Raw genomic sequence first — 17,186 nt, 5'->3', positions numbered from 1 at the left:
AAGGAGAGAGAAGTTGTCAGCTACCGGGGGCCAGGAAGATGGAGAGGGGAGTGGAAAATGTAAGACTGCAATGCCCGACTTCCTACGAGCTCGGAATCCATCCCCTCCCCGCCCTAGGCTCTGGGCCAAGGCTCCCGCCACCAGTGAGGCCCCTTTAAGAACCAGCGCGCGCCCCCGCCCGGCGTGTGCACACTTTCCCTAGCAACGGCCCCAGGGGAGGGGGAGGTCCTAGCAACGGCGCGCTCGCCCGCAGGGTCACGTGATGGCCCACAGCTGGAGCGAGAACGCGCGCTCGCCGCGCGTCCGTCCGTCGGGGCTTGAGCGCTGCGGCGCGTGCGCGAGCGGTGCAGCACCGGCCGCGGGAGCAGGGAGTATTATGGGCTGTGGGTGCCGCTGAGCAAGATGGAGCTGTCTGCAGTGGGCGAGCGGGTCTTCGCGGCTGAATCCATCATCAAACGACGAATCCGAAAGGTGAGCCGCCTCCCCGGACGAGACGCCTTGTCCGGCAGCTGTTGGTCGGGTCCGTGGACCGTCCCAGTGAAGCGGTCCCGCTAACCCCGGGTATCTTGCCACCCCCGCGCCACCGCCTCCTCGCGTCCCCGCATCCTCCCCACCCCCACTCTCCCGTTTTTTTCTTCTGTTTTTCAGGGACGCATCGAGTACCTGGTGAAATGGAAGGGGTGGGCCATCAAGTGAGTGTCCATTTGATGTGGAGTCCAGGGACGAGGGGGGAGGGGAGGCAACGGACACCAGGCCTTTTTTTCTTGGAGGGGGGAAGCGGGGGTGGGGGGAAGCACGTTTGCTCCCTTGCATGTGCCTCTACCTCTCAGGTTTTCATTTTTATTTTCTGCGTGTGTAACTCGGCAGGTACAGCACTTGGGAGCCCGAGGAGAACATCCTGGACTCGAGGCTCATTGCAGCCTTCGAGCAGAAGTGAGTTTGGGAAGCTGACAGGGGTGGCGGGGCCGAGGCTCGGCTGGGGCGCCGCGCGGGGAAACGGGAGAGCCGGGGAGGGCAGCACGGAGTGGGGCCCGGGAAGGGGCTCTTTGTAACCTTTTGCGTTTCTCCTCTGCAGGGAGAGGGAGCGGGAGCTGTATGGGCCCAAGAAGAGGGGACCCAAACCCAAAACTTTCCTCCTGAAGGTAACCTGGCCCAGCCCCAGCAGCCCCCTCTCGGGCCTCTAGCCCCGGCACAGCTCGGGGCCTTCTAGGGAGGGACAGATCAACGGCTACCCAGGCGGGTGGGCCTTTCCAGACGGGCCCCAGCTGGGCAGGGGCTGGTGGTGAGCCCACTAGGAGCCCTTGGCAGCGACCCCGGCCGGCTCCAGCTTCAGCAAGAGGGTTCTGGGAGTCGGAGACTAGGAGGGGGATAATTCTCACTGACAAACCAGGGTTTGGGGAGACCATTAGGGCTCCAGAAAGGGGATGGATGAAGCAGGTGGGGGCTGCCCACCTAGGCGGTGGAGGGGAGGTCGCTTCTGTATCTGAGAGCCCTCATCTCTCCCAGCCTTGAGCCATCTACCCTTGGGCTGTGCCTGGAATTAGGGGAGAGTGAATGTGTCCTCCTTCCTGGCAGGGAACAAGGAGAGGTATTTGGGGGCCACCTGCCTCCCTGCCCCCAGCTTCCTTCTCTCTCTTAGGATTTGTTCTGCATGCCTTCCCTTCTTACTGGAGAGGGATTCCACTTGAATTTAACCTAAATCACTTCACTTGGAGCTTATCACTTAGGCTAGGCCACTGGCTTCAGGACTCTGAGCCTCAGTTTCCCCCTACCTCAGGCTGTCTCTAGAGGCTGTAATGAGGATGGAGAGAGGGGGAGTGAAAGTAGAGCACATTAGCCTTGGCAAGGGAGGGAGACCCAGCTCCTGAGGAAGCCATCTTAGTTTGGGGGAGATTTATTTTATTTTGGTTTTTTTTTTTTTTTTTTGGTGAGAAAAAGCAGAGTCTGGAGAAGGGAGGGTGAGATTGCCGAGGCAGCAGGTAGGGCTGCAGGAGAACTGGGCGGCTGTAGTCTCCTGGTTAGCATTCAGATTGTCTCAGGGCCCTTCCCACCCTGACAGTTTGTGACTTTGTGGCAATTGGTACAGAAAGGGCAGTGAGGGCTCTGCAGGGAAGAGACTGTGCAGAATGCAGAAGCTCAGAATCACCAATGTATCCAAAAGGCTCAAAGCCCAATGAGACTGAGGTGGGCCTCTCCAGCCCCGCCTCCCTACCCAGAAGGACTGTGGATGTGTAAGGGTTTGCTTTGGACTTCAAGCAAAAGTGAAAGAAATTTTGGGTTCCAGAATTACATATTTCTGTGACCCTGACCCCCATCTGCACACATTTTAGGGGATCCATAAAGTAGCCTTAACCCTTGATGCTTTGGCGGGATTAGACGGATTAGCCGGAGGGCGGGTGGGTTGTGTGACAGCCTCTCTGCGTTGCTGGAGCACCCTCTAGCGGCGAAGCGCGTAATGACTCTAAGCATTGATTTCACGAAGTGCCTTTTTTTTTTTTTTTTTTTTTTTTAACGTTTCTAGTTCCTGAGCCTATGGGGCCTAACACAGAGCTGAGCCCCCACACGGATTATCTCCTGTAATCCCCTCAACAACCCTATGAAGTGTGTGGGGGGGGTATTATCCCCATTTCACAAATGAGAAAATCAAGTCCCAGAGAGGGGAATTGACTTACCTTGAGTCCCACCACCCAACTTCATGGCTTCATCCCGTCCTTTTCTTCACCCAATACCTCAGACCATACTCATCAGGTTCAGGGGCAAGGTGGGCAGACACACACAGGAAACCACGGGGTGGGGCTGGGGATAGAGGCAGATGAGAGGACTTTGGGTAGCAGGGATCAGGTTGCTCTCTGAGTCCCCGAGAGGCAATGTGTACAGTTAGTCAGTTGCCCTCAGCTAGCACTTTATGCTGGGAGCTAGTTTGAAGAGAGCAGGAGCCCAGGAAGTCCATTGCATTATTCCCATTTACAGACAGGGAAACAGAGGCCATGGGTGCAATGACTTACCCGCAGTCACAAGGAATCAGCAGCAGAACCCAGGTCTCCCACCTCCCGAGCTGTGTGCAGAGTCAAGTCTGTCACCTGTCGGAGCACCGTGGGCACACTGGCGGGATTAGACAGATTAGCTGGAGGGCGGGTGGGTTGTGTGACAGCCTCTCGGAATTGCTGGAGCACCCTCTAGCGGTGAAGCGCGTAATGACTCTAAGCATTGACCTGTGGGTGGCAGGCATGGGCCTACCTTCAAAGGAGCTTCAGTCAGGAGAAGGGAGGGAAGGAGGAGGGTTAAACCAGTCCCTTTTTAAGAAATAGATTGTACAGGGTGGGGCAAAAGAAGGGTTACAGTTTTTCGTGGGGAAAATAATACAAGAATTAATAAGCAATAAGACAGGAATAAACTCTGTTTCACAGACCCACAACTGTAAGCCTGTTTTTGCCCCACCCTGGATTTCGAGATGTGTGAAGGAAGACAGGTTTCATTGCAGTGAGGAAAGCATACATTAGAAAAAGCTTATTGCTCATAAACCCCCCCAGCCCCACACCATGGACAGATCTGGTATTTATTGAGTACTTGCTGCCTTCCAGGCACTGGGCTTGGCAGGCGCTGGTGGTCTTAGGGGCCCCTGCGGTGGGTCCTACTGTGATGGCACAGGTAGGGGAAGAGGCACAGGAGGCCCACCGAGCTGGGGTTTCATCCAGGATCTGATGTTTGCCCACGCCCCTGGTCCCATCCCCAGGGGCTGTCCATCACTGCTGAACTCTGGCAGGACGATCACGGAGGTCCAAGGACTCAAGCAGTATACAAAGGGAGTCAATGCTGATGCCACTGGGGGGATCAGGAAGAACAAGATCCCCTAAGGTCCAGCAGGGTTGACCCTGCTACCAGCCCTGCTCACCGTGCCAAGGAAGGTCTGGTGGCTTTCTCCTGCCTTTGGGAACAGGTGTAGGGGCACCAGTACCTGGCTGTGCTGGCTGGGAGCAAGAGGAGCTAGTAGCCCTGACAGGGACAGCCTGGGCACTGTGTGCTGCCACCTAGTGGCTGAAAGGGTTGCAGATCAAGCAGCCCCTTAAGTATGTGGGAGGGCCATGTGACATTACAGTGTTCTCCCACATTCTAAATGAAGTCATCCTTGCTTACTCAGGAAGTAAGTCAGCAAACACATCTTCTGGGGGCTGTGGTCAAATTCAGCCTTGTCTTACCTGAGGGACATACAGGCTACTTCCCAGGTACTGCTTAGGCGCCCCAGTGCCATTGTGAGGTAAGGCGAAGAGACCCCAAACCACAGGTGCCTCTCAGGGAGCTCACAGACTAGGGGAAAGTGTCCTTTTCTTGGCCATCATCATCTCCCCCCTGGATGGAAGCAATGGGTCCCTTGCCACACCAGGCGCCAAGGTGTCTGTAGAGTACAGGTCAGCCTCCTACCTCCAGCCGTTGCATTCGGTCCCCTGGCCAAGCAGCATCCTCTCACCGCCAGGTGCTCGGCCTCCACCATTTGTCTCAGCAGCACCCCTTTAGCAGGCCACCTGGGCTTCTGCGGCCACCTGGGGTGTGGTCGGACTCTGGAAGGACCTGGGCTTTGCTACTCCGGCTTCATCCTCCAGGATCTGCGCCCCTATTCGTGCTCCTCAGGCCCCACATTTCCTTTATTGCACCAAGTCCTCCTTCATCCTCACTGCCTGTTACTTGCCTTCCCCCAAGAACCTGTCCCCCTGGGTAGAGTCTGTGTGTTCATAGTTGTGGCCCCAAGCAGCCAGCAGGCCCTCATTAGTACTTTCATAGTGAAGGGCAATTCATAGGAGGAGGGCAATTGATGTGGCCTTGTGCACCTGGGGCCTCTGAGGGCTCTGCCACACCCCGAGTGTCCCCAATGCAGCAGCTGAGATGCTGCCCAGCCTTGGGGCTCTGCAGATTTCATTTCACACCTGGGTGTGCAGCTGGCTCGGGCCCCTGGGACGGTGTGTGGCCACCCACAGGCCTCGGCTGAGCTGCCCTGCCCCCACTGTTTTAGTGGAGAGAATATGAAGTGGTCCCAAAGATGGTGAGCATCTGGGAGGCAAATCCAAGCTGCAGATGCAGCCAGTTCAAAGGTGGAGAGACCGCAGAGCGTTTGGGATCCTGTAAATAAATCACTAGGGCTGAGGTGTGGGGTGGAGTGGGGAGGGGGCTCCCTCTCCTTTCTGTCCCCCAGAATTGGTCTGTGTAGGAGGGCCAGACTGGGCTCCTTCACAGCAGGATTGGTCAGGGGCTTCTGAGCAAAACCCCTGATTCTGCAGTGTCCCAGTGGTTGACACTCCTGTATCAGCAAGGGCAGCCACCGACCAGTCCATCTCCGTGGCCTGTAGCTGAGCTTGGGTAGGTAGTGTGGATCTTGGAGCTGGATTAGGGTCTCATTTTTCTCTGATCTCTTGCACCGTCTGAATCCGTTTCCTTTCCTCTCTAGCATGGGTCAAGAGCAACACTGATTTTCCTAGGTGCACTCAGGATGGTTTAATGAAACCGTTTGTGTGAGTGACTGGCACAGGGTGTCCAGAAGAGGGCAGTGGGAAGCTGAGTTCCCACCAACCCCCCCTCTCCTCCACAGGCCCGAGCCCAGGCTGAGGCCCTCCGCATCAGTGATGTGCATTTCTCTGTCAAGCCAAGCGCCAGCGCCTCCTCACCCAAGCTGCACTCCAGTGCAGCCGTGCACAGGCTCAAAAAAGACATCCGGCGCTGCCACCGCATGTCCCGCCGCCCCCTGCCCCGCCCAGACCCCCAGGGGGGCAGCCCTGGCCTACGCCCACCCATCTCGCCTTTCTCAGAGACTGTGCGCATCATCAATCGCAAGGTAAAGCCTCGGGAGCCCAAGCGGAACCGCATCATCCTGAACCTGAAGGTCATTGACAAGGGCACAGGTGGAGGGGGCCCTGGGCAGGGGGCTGGAAACCTTGCCCGCCCCAAAGTCCCTTCTCGGAACCGCGTCATTGGCAAGAGCAAGAAGTTCAGCGAGAGCATCCTGCGCACACAGATACGCCATATGAAGTTCGGCGCCTTAGCGCTGTACAATAAGCCCCCTCCACCTGGCCCCCTGCCGCCCCCGCAAGCCAGCAAGACCGACATCGCTGCCTCCGCCACTCCAGGGCTGCTTCTGCCTGCGCCTGCTGCCCCCTATGACGCCCGCAGCTCCGGCTCCTCCGGCTGCCCCTCACCAGCACCCCAATCCTCTGACCCCGACGACTCACCCCCCAAGCTGCTCCCTGAAACCATGAGCCCATCTGGCCCCGACTGGAGAGAGCCCGAGGTGCTCGACCTGTCCATCTCTCCCGAGACAGCAGCCACCAGCAAGCGGGTGCCTCCCGATGTCAGCACAGCCGCCAGTCAGGCACTGGCCACAGCCCCCGAGCCTGCCAGCACCTCCTCTGAGCCCGAGACTGGGGACTGGCGCCCGGAGATGTCACCCTGCTCCAATGTGGTTGTCACCGATGTCACCAGCAATCTTCTGACGGTCACTATCAAGGAGTTCTGCAACCCTGAGGATTTCGAGAAGGTGGCTGCTGGGATAGCAGGTGCCGCAGGTGGGGGCGGCGGCAGCGGGATGAGCAAGTGAGGGGGCTCCATCACGGAGGGGGCTTTGGGGGGGCCTCCTGCCCAAGGTCACACTCTTGCTGTCACCCCCACCCTCAGACACCTCCGCCTGTGCTTTGCTTGTTTCAAATGGCTGGTGTTGACCCCGGGGCGGGGCAGTTGGAGCCCTCTGAAGCCCAGTGGGGGTCAGTCCTGGACCAGATTAGGGCTGGGGTGGGACCAGGGCCCTGGGAAGTCCTCCCTCTTGCCATTTGGCGCCCTCCCCGCCATGCGCAGTGGGGCCCACTGGGCGGCTCCTGAGGAGTCTCAGCACCCAGGGTTCAGCTGCCCCTGCCGCGTCCCACCCTGTGCCCCCAGCTTGCTTCCAGCTCTCCCGCACAACATCTGATATCTCGGTGCTGGCCCGGCAGCCTCGGGCCCCCTGGAGGCCCCTCCCAGCCTTCCTGCTGTTCCTTGACTTCCTCCAGAGGCCTGGGCAGGAGGGGCAGGGATGGCAGAGGCCAGCCTTGGCCCCTCTCTGCATATCAATGAGGGTGGTCATGCCCAGAGGCAGGGGTCTTCTGCCCACTGTGGGAGGAGACCCAAGGGCCCCCTTAGGCCCCACCCACCTCTTCACTGGTTTCCATCTGGAAGGGGGGGGATGGGCAGGGAGCTCAGCTGGCCACAGCCTCCCAGCATCAAAAGACCCCCTTCAGTTCCCCAGCAAAGGTGCTACAAGAACCCGCTGTGGACCCCTCTAGCCATTCACCCGTGTCTGCCCCTGCGCGTTTGTACGTGTGTCCTCACGTCTGTGCATTGGGCACTGAGTCCAGGCTTTCCAGGCAGCTCCTTTTGGGGCTCCTCAGCGTGGGGTTGCCGAGGGTCCAGACCCTCCCTTGCTGTGAGTTGGGCCTGTGGAGGCCACCAGGCCAGTCCTCCTGGCCTGGGTGGGCCTGAAGGTTTTGCTGTGGAGGCCACTAGGCCAGTCCTTCCAGACTGGGTATGCCAGGGGCATGGCCCCCATGCCCTTCTCTTTTGGGGTGGTCAGCCTGACTGCCAGGCCTTTGGGGCTGCGCACATGGCATGGTGGGGACTGAGGCAGAGAAGGGACATTCCCACCCTGAGCTTCTGCCTTCCTCCTGCGTGTTTTTAGGGGAAGGAGGAGGCCTGGAAGTGTTCTTGAGGGTCTCCGGCTTCTCTTGCGCCCTCTCTCTTGCTTCTGACCCAAGGCTTTCTCCCAGCCCAGCCTGCTCGAGGCGATGGGAGGCCTCTGGTGCCCTGGGCAGCTTTCCTCCCTGTGCTGCCAGGGAGCGGAGGCATCCATGCCAGTGGCAGAAACCAAAGCCCCAGCTGGAGTCCAGGCACCGGGAGGACAGCCAGGCCGAAGTGGGGCGACTAAGCGGGGGCCTGTGTTCTTAAGGAGAGCGAGCAGGCAGGGCGGGGGTCTGCTGCGCAACAGCCTTGGGCAGCTACCCTAGGCCACCGCTGGTCTGGGTTTGGCATGAGTGGCACGCCCTGCCCGAAGCTCAGCGTGGCCCCCTGGTGTGTGCAGTGAGTGGCTCATCTCAGCCCAGAAGCATGGCCGCAAGAGGGAGGAGAAGACAGAAAGGGAATCCAATTAGGGAGCAGACTCCTTCGTCCTGAGTGTGGAGGGCCTTTCCCGACGGGTCTCCCCACCCCCGGATGAGGAATGAGGACCCTCACAGGGTTTGGGGGGCTGGCACTCCCGAACCCCCCCCCCGCACCTGCCCTTTGTGTTGGCTCTGTGGCCGTCCAAGTGCCAATTGGCTTCCCCCCAAATAAGGGCTGGTGTTTCTCCTCTGTGCCCAGAGGAGATTTCCCCCGACCCCTCGCCCCAGAGGCGTGGCCGCCTGGGTGCCAGTTACAGGTGTTTCCAGAGACCATAGAAATGTGTTTTCCTGAGAGTCCGTGTCAGTCGTGACTTTTTTTGTAAAGAAGTTGTGTTTTCAGAGGTGATTTTATGACAGGAAAGTGAAAGACTTAGTTTTGCAAAAAACAAAAAAAAAGAGGAAAAAAAAGAAATAGAAAAAATATTGTGGGGTTCCTATGGGGTTTGGGGGGAGGGAGAAAGCTATTTAAGAGAAAAAGTAGTGACGCAGTGATTGCACAGGCGAGGTGGCAGCGTCGGGGTGAGGTGGGGGCAGAGCCCAGCCCGGAGGGCGAGTCCGGGGGCTGTGGCCCGTGGCCTTGCTTCTGTGGTTCAGGGCAGCCCTCCTGCCCTGGGCCAACTCCACACCTGCCCTCCTCCCTCAAGGAAAGGGTGACAGCTGGTTCCAAGGGGGCTAGCCAGGAGCTATGGGGACCAAGCCACTGGAGCTAATATTTGGGGAGGCGGGGGGTCAGCAGAGGCCCCACTGGCGCCAGGGTGAGCTGCTGGTAACTCTGTGGGAAGTCTGGTGAAATAGGTGCAGTTGGGTTTCTTGCTCTGCTCCTTCTCCAGCTTGTGGGCCACCTGGTCCCTACAACCGCCACCCCATGGAGGGCTTCTCCCTCCCCATCACCCCAAAGACCATGACACCCCAGGGTTTCCATGGCTGGGTAGTGGATGCAGGCTGCAGGCAGACAGAGCTGTGGACCCTGGGGGACTCTTAGGTGGTGACCCTCTGGACTGGGGGTAACCGTGGGCAGGAGGGAGTCCCTGCCCCAGAGCCCCAGACTTGCAGCCCCTCCTTGGCACTCTCGGAGACAGGCACACTGCTCCTGGATGGGCGGCCCCCTGCAGGGCCTGAGTGGGCACAGTGTCGCCAGCAAGCAGAGCCCCCCCCCTTACCTTTCTCCAGAGTGGCTTGGAGCAGGGGCCCAGAAGCGCCCCTCCACACACACACACTCTTGCACGGATCTGCCTCCCGTGAGCCCTTCCCCCTTGCTGCTTTTCCATTTGCCTAATTACCAAGCAGAAGTTGCAGTCTGGTTTGCTTTATTTTTGTATGTGAAATGCCCCTGCAGCCCAGTCTCCCCCAGGTTCAGCCTTGGGGGCATCAGTCATGTCCCCTTACTGCCGAGCCTCCTCATCCACATGTCATAGGAGACAGGTGAGGTCTGGTGCCTCTGGTTTGAGATGGGAAGGCAGGACCCAACCGTGGCCCGCTCCCGTGACCCTCCCTTGCTCATCTGTGAAATGGGTGCATCGGGCAGCAAGGCCTCTTGGGGAGCACTGCCGGTGTCCAGGCAGCTGCTGCGGGTCAGGTGGTGGGCAAGGTTGGGCCCTGGGCCTCCAACCACCCACCGTTCCCACAGCCCCCTCTGGTTCTCACCCTGCAATGGGATCAGGGTCAAAATGAGCTCCATCCTTCTGCTCTGGAAAGAGGTGACGATCAAGTCCCCAGCCACAGTGTGAGGTGGGCACTGTGGGAGGGATCACCCACGTACAAGACACGAACTCTGGGTCTCAGGCAGAGCTGTCCCCAGGTGAAGAGCCCGGCTGTTTCCAAGCCCTTCTAACCAGTGTGGTCTGGGCCCTGGAGCCACCACAAAGCTGGCAGGCTGCCCCTGAGTCCCACGGTCCTGAGGGAGGGGTCAGCCCAGGGTAGGAAACTAAGGAGGGGTGGAGGGTGAGCCACTGCCAGCCTTTCTAGCCTCTGCTGACCACGTGGACACACCGTCCTTCCCACCTTGTGGGGTTTGGGTTTTGTTGTTGGTTTTTGTTTGTTTTGCACTTGCCCACTTCGGACAGTGGAGCCCCGCCTGGTCAGCTCCACGGGCTCCCATGCACTAGCCTAGGGCAGCCTCTTGGGGGCTTGTATGGTTTAAGGAATCACTTTTAAAAGAAAAAAAAAGAATGTTTAAAGGTTTTTGTTTTTTTCTGTCTGCATCTCCTCACTCAGAAAGCCCAGAATTACAGCCTCCAGCTCCAGGAGTGGGTTCCCCCAGCCTGACCCCCATCTTGCTGATAGTCACCAAGATGCCACAATGGGACAGGCTGGGTGGGGACTGAGGACCCCACCTGCCAGGCCTGCAGGGTTCCCCCCTCCACCTTGAAGGAGTCAGCACCTCACTCCAACAGTGCGTGGGCACCTACTGTGTGCAATGCTTCCGCTAGGCAAAGGGGGGGCTGATGGCCTAATGGGGGACCCTTTGCAAGAGGCCAGGGTGGAAGGAACAGGGAGTTCCAGGGTCTGCCCCTGCTGTTGGCCAGAGTGGAAATGGAGACTTTTTTGTTGTTGGTTTTAATTTAAAAACACAAAGGCCTAAAGAAATGTATCTTATAATTTTTTTTTAATTTTTGAAAAGCTCATTTAATGCATTGTGCACGAATAAATTCTATATATATAAAATATACATATATAGCTCTATATTTGGGGAGGGCACTGTCTCTTTTCTCTTTCTCGTTTTAAAGAGGTGTTGTTGCCTTTGTCTGTGGTTCAACCATCCAGCACCCAGCTGGCTAAACTTTGCCTCCAGTGGTCACGGAGAGGAACCTGGTGGGGTCGGCGGGGGAGCAGACAGGCCACCCCAGTGTGACGGGGCCCCTGTTCTAGAGGCTTCGGGTGGAGAAGGTGGCTTGTTTCGGGTGTGAGTTTTGGTTCCGTTCTGGATTCGGCTGTTTCTGGTCTGGGGGAGGGGGGTTCGTGCCGATTCTCTCGTCTTGTACGTTTCGTTCCGCTGCTCTTCAATATTGTATCGATGCCAGGAAGGGGGGTGAAAAGCCTCTTTTGCTCCCCAAATAAATTGTCACATTCCGAAGCTGAAGCCCAGCCCCTGGGTCGGGGTGTCTGTCTCATTTCTGCCGCCATGATTGGTCTCTAGAAAGCATTGAATCTGCTTCTCCTGCCGCAGGGGACTAGAGGGGCACTGCCCCCTCCGCTGAGGCCGCCCGGTGCTGTGCCCACTCCCACACTCCCTCTGACCCTCTCAGTCACAACCGGTAAGTGGTGGTGAGCACCATCCCTGGTGAGCCGCTTCCTGGGACCTGGAGTGTGTCTACCAGCAGGCACATGGGAGGGTGGGGCCCACCACTGTCTCCCGCCCCGTGGGAATTACATCACACAGTGTGGGGTGCCTCTGGGGCTGGATCCTCAACAGGCTTGTTGCCCCAGGGCCTGAGCAAACAGCCCAGAGGGGGGGCACGGAGTGCCCTTGCCAGCGGTTCTGCAATTGGGCACAACATCTGGGTAACACGGAGCTGCTGCAGGTTTGGAGCAGCGTGTCCTCTGGGCACTCAGGTGCTCTCTCCAGTCAGACCTGACCTGCCCTCTGCCCTGCAGGATGCCCACCAGGCTTCAGATGCCCCCCTTCCTCAGGGGCCCGCCCTGAGCCTCTGGGTGCCCATGCCACCAGGGACCCCAGAGACCACAGGGACCACATACAAAGGCAGAGCCAGGCCTCATTCCGGTGTCACCTTCCTCACTGCCCCCACCCTGGCACTCCCCGTGCCTCACCTTCCCCCAGGGGTCTAGCCTGCTCTCCTTTGCAAAGCCTCACTGGGCAGCCAGGCTCCGGCTGGCCCGCACCACCTCCCGCTCTGCACCCCAGTGTGCTGCCTCGCACCTTCAGAGCCCGCTGTGCCCAGATCGTGTCTCAAGCCCTTGGCCTGCAGGGGCACCCCTCTCCTGCCCCGCCCCCATGTGTGCTCACTCACTCTGTCCCCGGGGCTGACCAGTGGGCTGGCCCTCCCTGTCCCTGGGTTGCCCGCAGCACAGATGGGAGCGTGGCCCTGGCTGTGGCTGGCTCTGGATACAGGGGCTGCAGAATCTGGGCAGGTAGATGGGAAGGTGGGCGAGGGGGCAGTCCCTCTGTGAAGTAGGATGGGCCCTCCTCCATGGCACCTGCTCCAGGTCACCCCTCCTTTGTCTCCACTCTCATCTTGCCCAGCCCTGTCCTGTCCTCCACAAATCCTCATTGGGTGCTTACTGAAAAGTCACATGAGCTGCCAGTGCACGGGCCACGTGCCACTTTACTCTCCCCTGGCCCCCTTTGGCCCCCAGCCCCTGTGCCCCCACCAGTGCCCACTGAGGCCTGGAGTGCAGTGTGAGTGTCCTGGGGGAGGGTCGGAGTGGCACACCCCGGCGGTGGGGGAGCTTCTCTCCAGGCACCTCCCTGCCCCCAGCCCCCATGCTTTCTGGGACTGAGCATGGGGGACGCCCTGGTCAGGTGAATGTGTCCTGAGATTCCAGTCACTAGAGCCCCTGATCACAAGCCCTCCATTACTTTATCAGTTGCTGGTGAAGGTGTGTGATCCTTTGGACTTCCAGAGAAGGAGGGTCCAAGGGTTTGTGATTTGGGTAGTGCGAGACCACACACCTGGGCTGGGGGAGCCGCCGCCCCATCTGAGGTGGGTTCCACGCAGCTGCCTGCCGCTGGTGTCTCACAGTCCGTCTGTCAGGCGGGGCCTGACCTGGCCCCACCCCTTGCCTCTGCCTACTCCTGGGCCTCACCAGGGTGCGGGTCAGCTGAGGGGTGCGGGTCAGCTGAGGGGTGCGGCGCAGGACTGAGGCAGGTGAGGAATGGGGGTTGGTGTGGGGTGAAAATGGCAATTATGCAAAATGACTTGGTCATTGAGAAGCTGAAAATTCTGTCCTTGCCAAGTTGTGCTTGAAGTGAACAGGGAGGCCAGAGTGGCCGCATCAGAATGTGAGCTCCCGCGAGCCAGTGTGCCCACCCCGAGGGCCAGTGTGCCTGCCCCGCACCCTCTTTGCTGAGGCCTTGGGCCTGGAGAGGCGGAGGGGGCACAAGGACACCCAGTCACAGCAACGGGGACACACAGGAAGCGAAGGCAGTGGCAGGTGACACCCCCCTCACCACCAGGCACCCTCGTGCTTGCTCTGAGCACCTGGGAGTCTGAGGAGGTACAAAAGGTGCTAACCAGACAGGAACAACCCTGCGGAGCTGAAAGAGGCCTGGGCCGAGGCAGCGGAGGCAGCAGGGGTGACAGGAAATGACCAGAATCGGGAGATGCTTAGGACACTGAGCATGAGGTGTGTGAGCACTTGCAAGAGGGGCCCTCTGAAAACACCACAGGGACCCGGTGCAGGCAGAGGAGAGGGTGTCCACACCACTCACGGGCTGGGGCACCTGGCAGAGGGGTCAGCTTGGCGGGGAGATGAGTTTGGTTTGGGGCAGCGGGGCTGTGAACAGGCAGAGGGTCCAGGAAGGATTTTCAGCCTTAGATTTGGAGCTGGGTGCAAGTTTGCGCCCACACAGGACTTGCTGGAAAAATCCGTGCCTTTGATGAAGACTCTTTGCCCCAGGCGCACCTCAGCCCTGGCATGACTGGTCACCAGACATCCCAGGAAGACTGCTGGGGACTTAGGTGCTTAGCTCCAGAGGGCACTGAGATATCCCCCAGCCCCTGGCCACCCCCCACCCTCCCAATCATACCCTTTCCTGGTGAGGTGGTGAGGCAGTCAACCCCACCGGACCAACAGGGAGGCAGGGCCAGGTGGGGGCTGTGGGCCACCCAGGGTCACTCAGAGGCAGAAGGAGTAGACCTCAGGTCTGGTGGCTGAAACCTTCTGAAGGGCCCCACAGTACTTAGACGCACTAGATAAAATGTAACAGGCCTTTTAAATACCCAGTGAGCTTCTACAATAGCAAAGAGACCCCAGGGAACACATACAAAGGCAGAGCCAGCTGCAGCGGTGAGCAGATGCCAGTCCTCTGGCTGGGTGGGTCTGGGGCGGGTGGGGGCAAGGGTGCAGAGGTGTCGGCCTTTGCTGATCTTGGGAACCACAGTTTGGGTTTTATGTCTCTATCGGGACGGGAGACCAGGCCCTGGGCCCTTGCCAGGAGGGATTTGGAACCCAGACCCTTGAATAAAGGTGGGTCCATATCCTCAACGAAAGACCAGACGAGAGAGAAAAGCCCTTTTGCAAAAAACAGGAAGGAGTTGTCAAAGAAGTCTCGTTTTGTGGCTCTCTTGGGAAATTTAAATAAAGTCTCTCTTAGGAAATGATAACTCTAGACCTTCCCTACCACAGATTTGAGGTTTGCGTTTTCGTGGCCCCCATGGTCTCAGAACCCCCGAAGGAAATTCGTGTGCGGGCAGCAAACACAAGCCTCCCTGAGGGGTAGTGCCACGTAAAGGCCCCTCGGGGTTCTCGCAAATGAAACTTTTGTGCACACGCGCTCATAACCCAAAGTTACAAAACATGCAGAGACTCGGGCCGCAAAGACCAACAGCTAGACCACAAACGACACCTGCGAGTCCTGCCCCTGCCACCTTACGTCCGAGCGCACAATGGTTACCGAGCACCTCTGGTGGGAGGGCTTGGCAGCACGTCCTGATAAATGCCAAGGAACTGGCACCTCAGATCGGGGACAATTAAATCAAATACCACAGAGGAAAGGCTCGCTGAACGGCCGCCCCTGGCGTCCTCGGACCGTGGCCCAGATCTCCCGTTCCTCTTCACCTCGCTCCCTCCCCAGCCTCGCCTCGTCCCCGGGGCCTCGGGGACAAGGGGGCTCCAGGGTGGACGTGAAAACACTAATAGGCGGCAGACACACAGGAGGCCACAGCACGTCACAGGGAAACTGGATGGGAACAGGTCTCCCTCTGGGCCCGCTGCACGGGATGTCACCTTCGTTAGAGCAAAAGACCGGTCTCCTCTGTCTTTTCCAAAGGATGAGCTCAGGGAGTGACAAAGACATGAGCCTCCATTGAAATGGCAGCCGCCAACCATCAGCCTTTATGAGCCAGCACATCTGGGAGACATCCACGCAGAGCCACAGCGGGCTGGGAAAAGTGGGACAATGCCCAGAGGCAGGGGTTCTCAGTCGTCTGACACAAAGACCAGCACCCTGCCAACCTTCCCCTCCCTGCCTGCCTCGTCTAATGGTCTCGAATTCCAGGATGAGCAATGTGCTCTTTTGGGGCGGCTTTGGAGGCCTCCAGGGGTTCTCTGAGGGCTCACCACTCCCATCTACGCGCAATGAAATGGGACACGATTTGGAAAAGGTTCATGGGGACTCTGTTTTCCACGAGGACTCATTAAACTGGTCATCATTTCACTGGCTCACTGGGCGATCTCTGCGGGCACTCGGGACTCAGTTTCCATGCGGTGGCATCATAGAGGAGGCTCGCGGCCCTCGTCATCCCTGACCCCGTCCCCATTTCCCAACTGCCTGCCTGCCACAACTCAGACACCAGAAGGGCGTCCTTGTCCAGGTTCAGGTGGCCAGGCTTGGCCTGAAACCCAAACTTCCCCTCTCCAGGCTCAGCACTTCTCCTTGGCAGGTGCCTTGGGAGCACTGGAGGTGGTGGGTGTGAAAGGGTTGAAGTTCAAGTTCAATATGGGCAAGAAGGGACGTCTTCTCGATCTCTGCATCCAGACCACCCCTCTAACTTCCAGTCCAGGCGTTCCTGCTGTCCGCTCACCAGTTCTTGGGGCCTTCCTCCCACAAAACCGCCTGAGGACAGTAGAAAACCAGTGGAGGAGTCTCCGCCCTGCCAGCTGTGTGATCTCAGGCCAGTCAATCACCTTCTCTGGGCCTCCGTATCCTCTTCTGTCGAGTGGAAGAGAGGGCCTCTTCCAAGTACCCTTTCCCGCACAGAATTACTCTCAGGAAGACAACTAACGTGTACAGAGTGGACTGAACATGGATTAACTCGTTAAATCCACACAACCCTGAGAGCACAGCACCCACAATGTGGAGATGAGGGAAGTGAGACCCAGGGAAGCAAAGTCACTCGCTCAAAGACCCCAGTGTGGCAGAGGCAGCATTCGAACCCATGCAGTCAAGTCCCACACCCCCACTAGGTCACTGTCCTCCCTGGAGAGCACACTGGGCAGGGGACAGTCACTGGAGTTGGACCGCGTGCCTAGGTAGGACCCTGGGCAAGTCGTTTAGCTCTGCTGTGCCTCAGTTTCCCCATCAATAAAAAGGAGGAAGAGACTAATACCCCCTTCCTCACGGGATTGCCTGCTCAGTGCCCCATGAGCCAGGCTCTTACCTGCACACTGGAGTTTTGCTCCGGTGTGAACCCTCCCGCGGGCAGCCAAGGAAGTGAGAGGTGGAGTCACTTGCTCCAGGTGCCACTGTTAGCAGGAGGTGGTGCTGAGACTGAAACCCAAACCCTGACTTCAAAGTCCACACTTTCAACCATTCTGCTGCACCTGCAGGTGGCGCCCTCAAAGTCCACCTTCAAAACAGACCTCCGCTGCAAATGGGCACTCCCCACTGGCTGCCTGACTCACCGCCTTCCCCTCACGGGGCCTGAGCCCTGGCCTTGACTCTGACTCACCCTCTCACCCGTCACCAGCATCAGTGACTAACTGACCCCTTAATGGGAGTGCCCCTTGGATCCCTCCCTTCCTCCTCGGCCCAGCTGCCCACTCAGTCTAGACCCCCAAAGCTGAAGACATTGTCTCCAGATACGCCCATCACAAAGAGCAGGCTTGTAAAGGGGCTGGGCCCAGACTGCTTCTGGTCCCTCAGCCTCCAGGGCCATGCGGCGGCAGCGTGGAAGCCGGCTGCGTGCCAGGTGGGAGATCAGAGAGGGGGCTGTCTTTAGAGACGGCTGGCTGGTGTTGCTCCCAGCCTCAGCCCAGAGAACCCGAGAACGTGGCACAGGGAACATGTCCACTGGAATTTGGGGGGCGAGGCAACTAGAGCCAAGGTGAGAGGCTGGCTACAGTTACCTGTTTCCACGAGGCAGCGACCCAGCAGCTTTGGGGACAGCCTGGACTCCC

At 58.7% G+C, this 17,186-nt stretch overlaps 1 protein-coding gene across 1 annotated transcript; it reads left to right on the top strand.

Moving 5' to 3' along the window:
• The first annotated feature begins 275 nt into the window (after nt 1-275).
• CBX6 (chromobox 6) lies at nt 276-11,241 on the top strand. Its single transcript, XM_037068489.1, has 5 exons — nt 276-471; nt 649-692; nt 868-933; nt 1,076-1,142; nt 5,579-11,241. The coding sequence occupies exons 1-5, from the start codon at nt 403-405 to the stop codon at nt 6,578-6,580; spliced, it is 1,248 nt and encodes a 415-aa protein (XP_036924384.1). The 5' UTR covers nt 276-402; the 3' UTR covers nt 6,581-11,241.
• Nucleotides 11,242-17,186: the final 5,945 nt, after the last annotated feature.

Source organism: Sturnira hondurensis, unplaced genomic scaffold (genome assembly GCF_014824575.4).
Source record: "Sturnira hondurensis isolate 20B ecotype Veracruz unplaced genomic scaffold, ASM1482457v3 Scaffold0017436, whole genome shotgun sequence".
NCBI lineage: Eukaryota > Metazoa > Chordata > Mammalia > Chiroptera > Phyllostomidae > Sturnira > Sturnira hondurensis.
The sequence above is the reverse complement of the archived record's forward strand: the minus strand, read 5'-3'. Positions and strand labels throughout refer to the sequence as shown.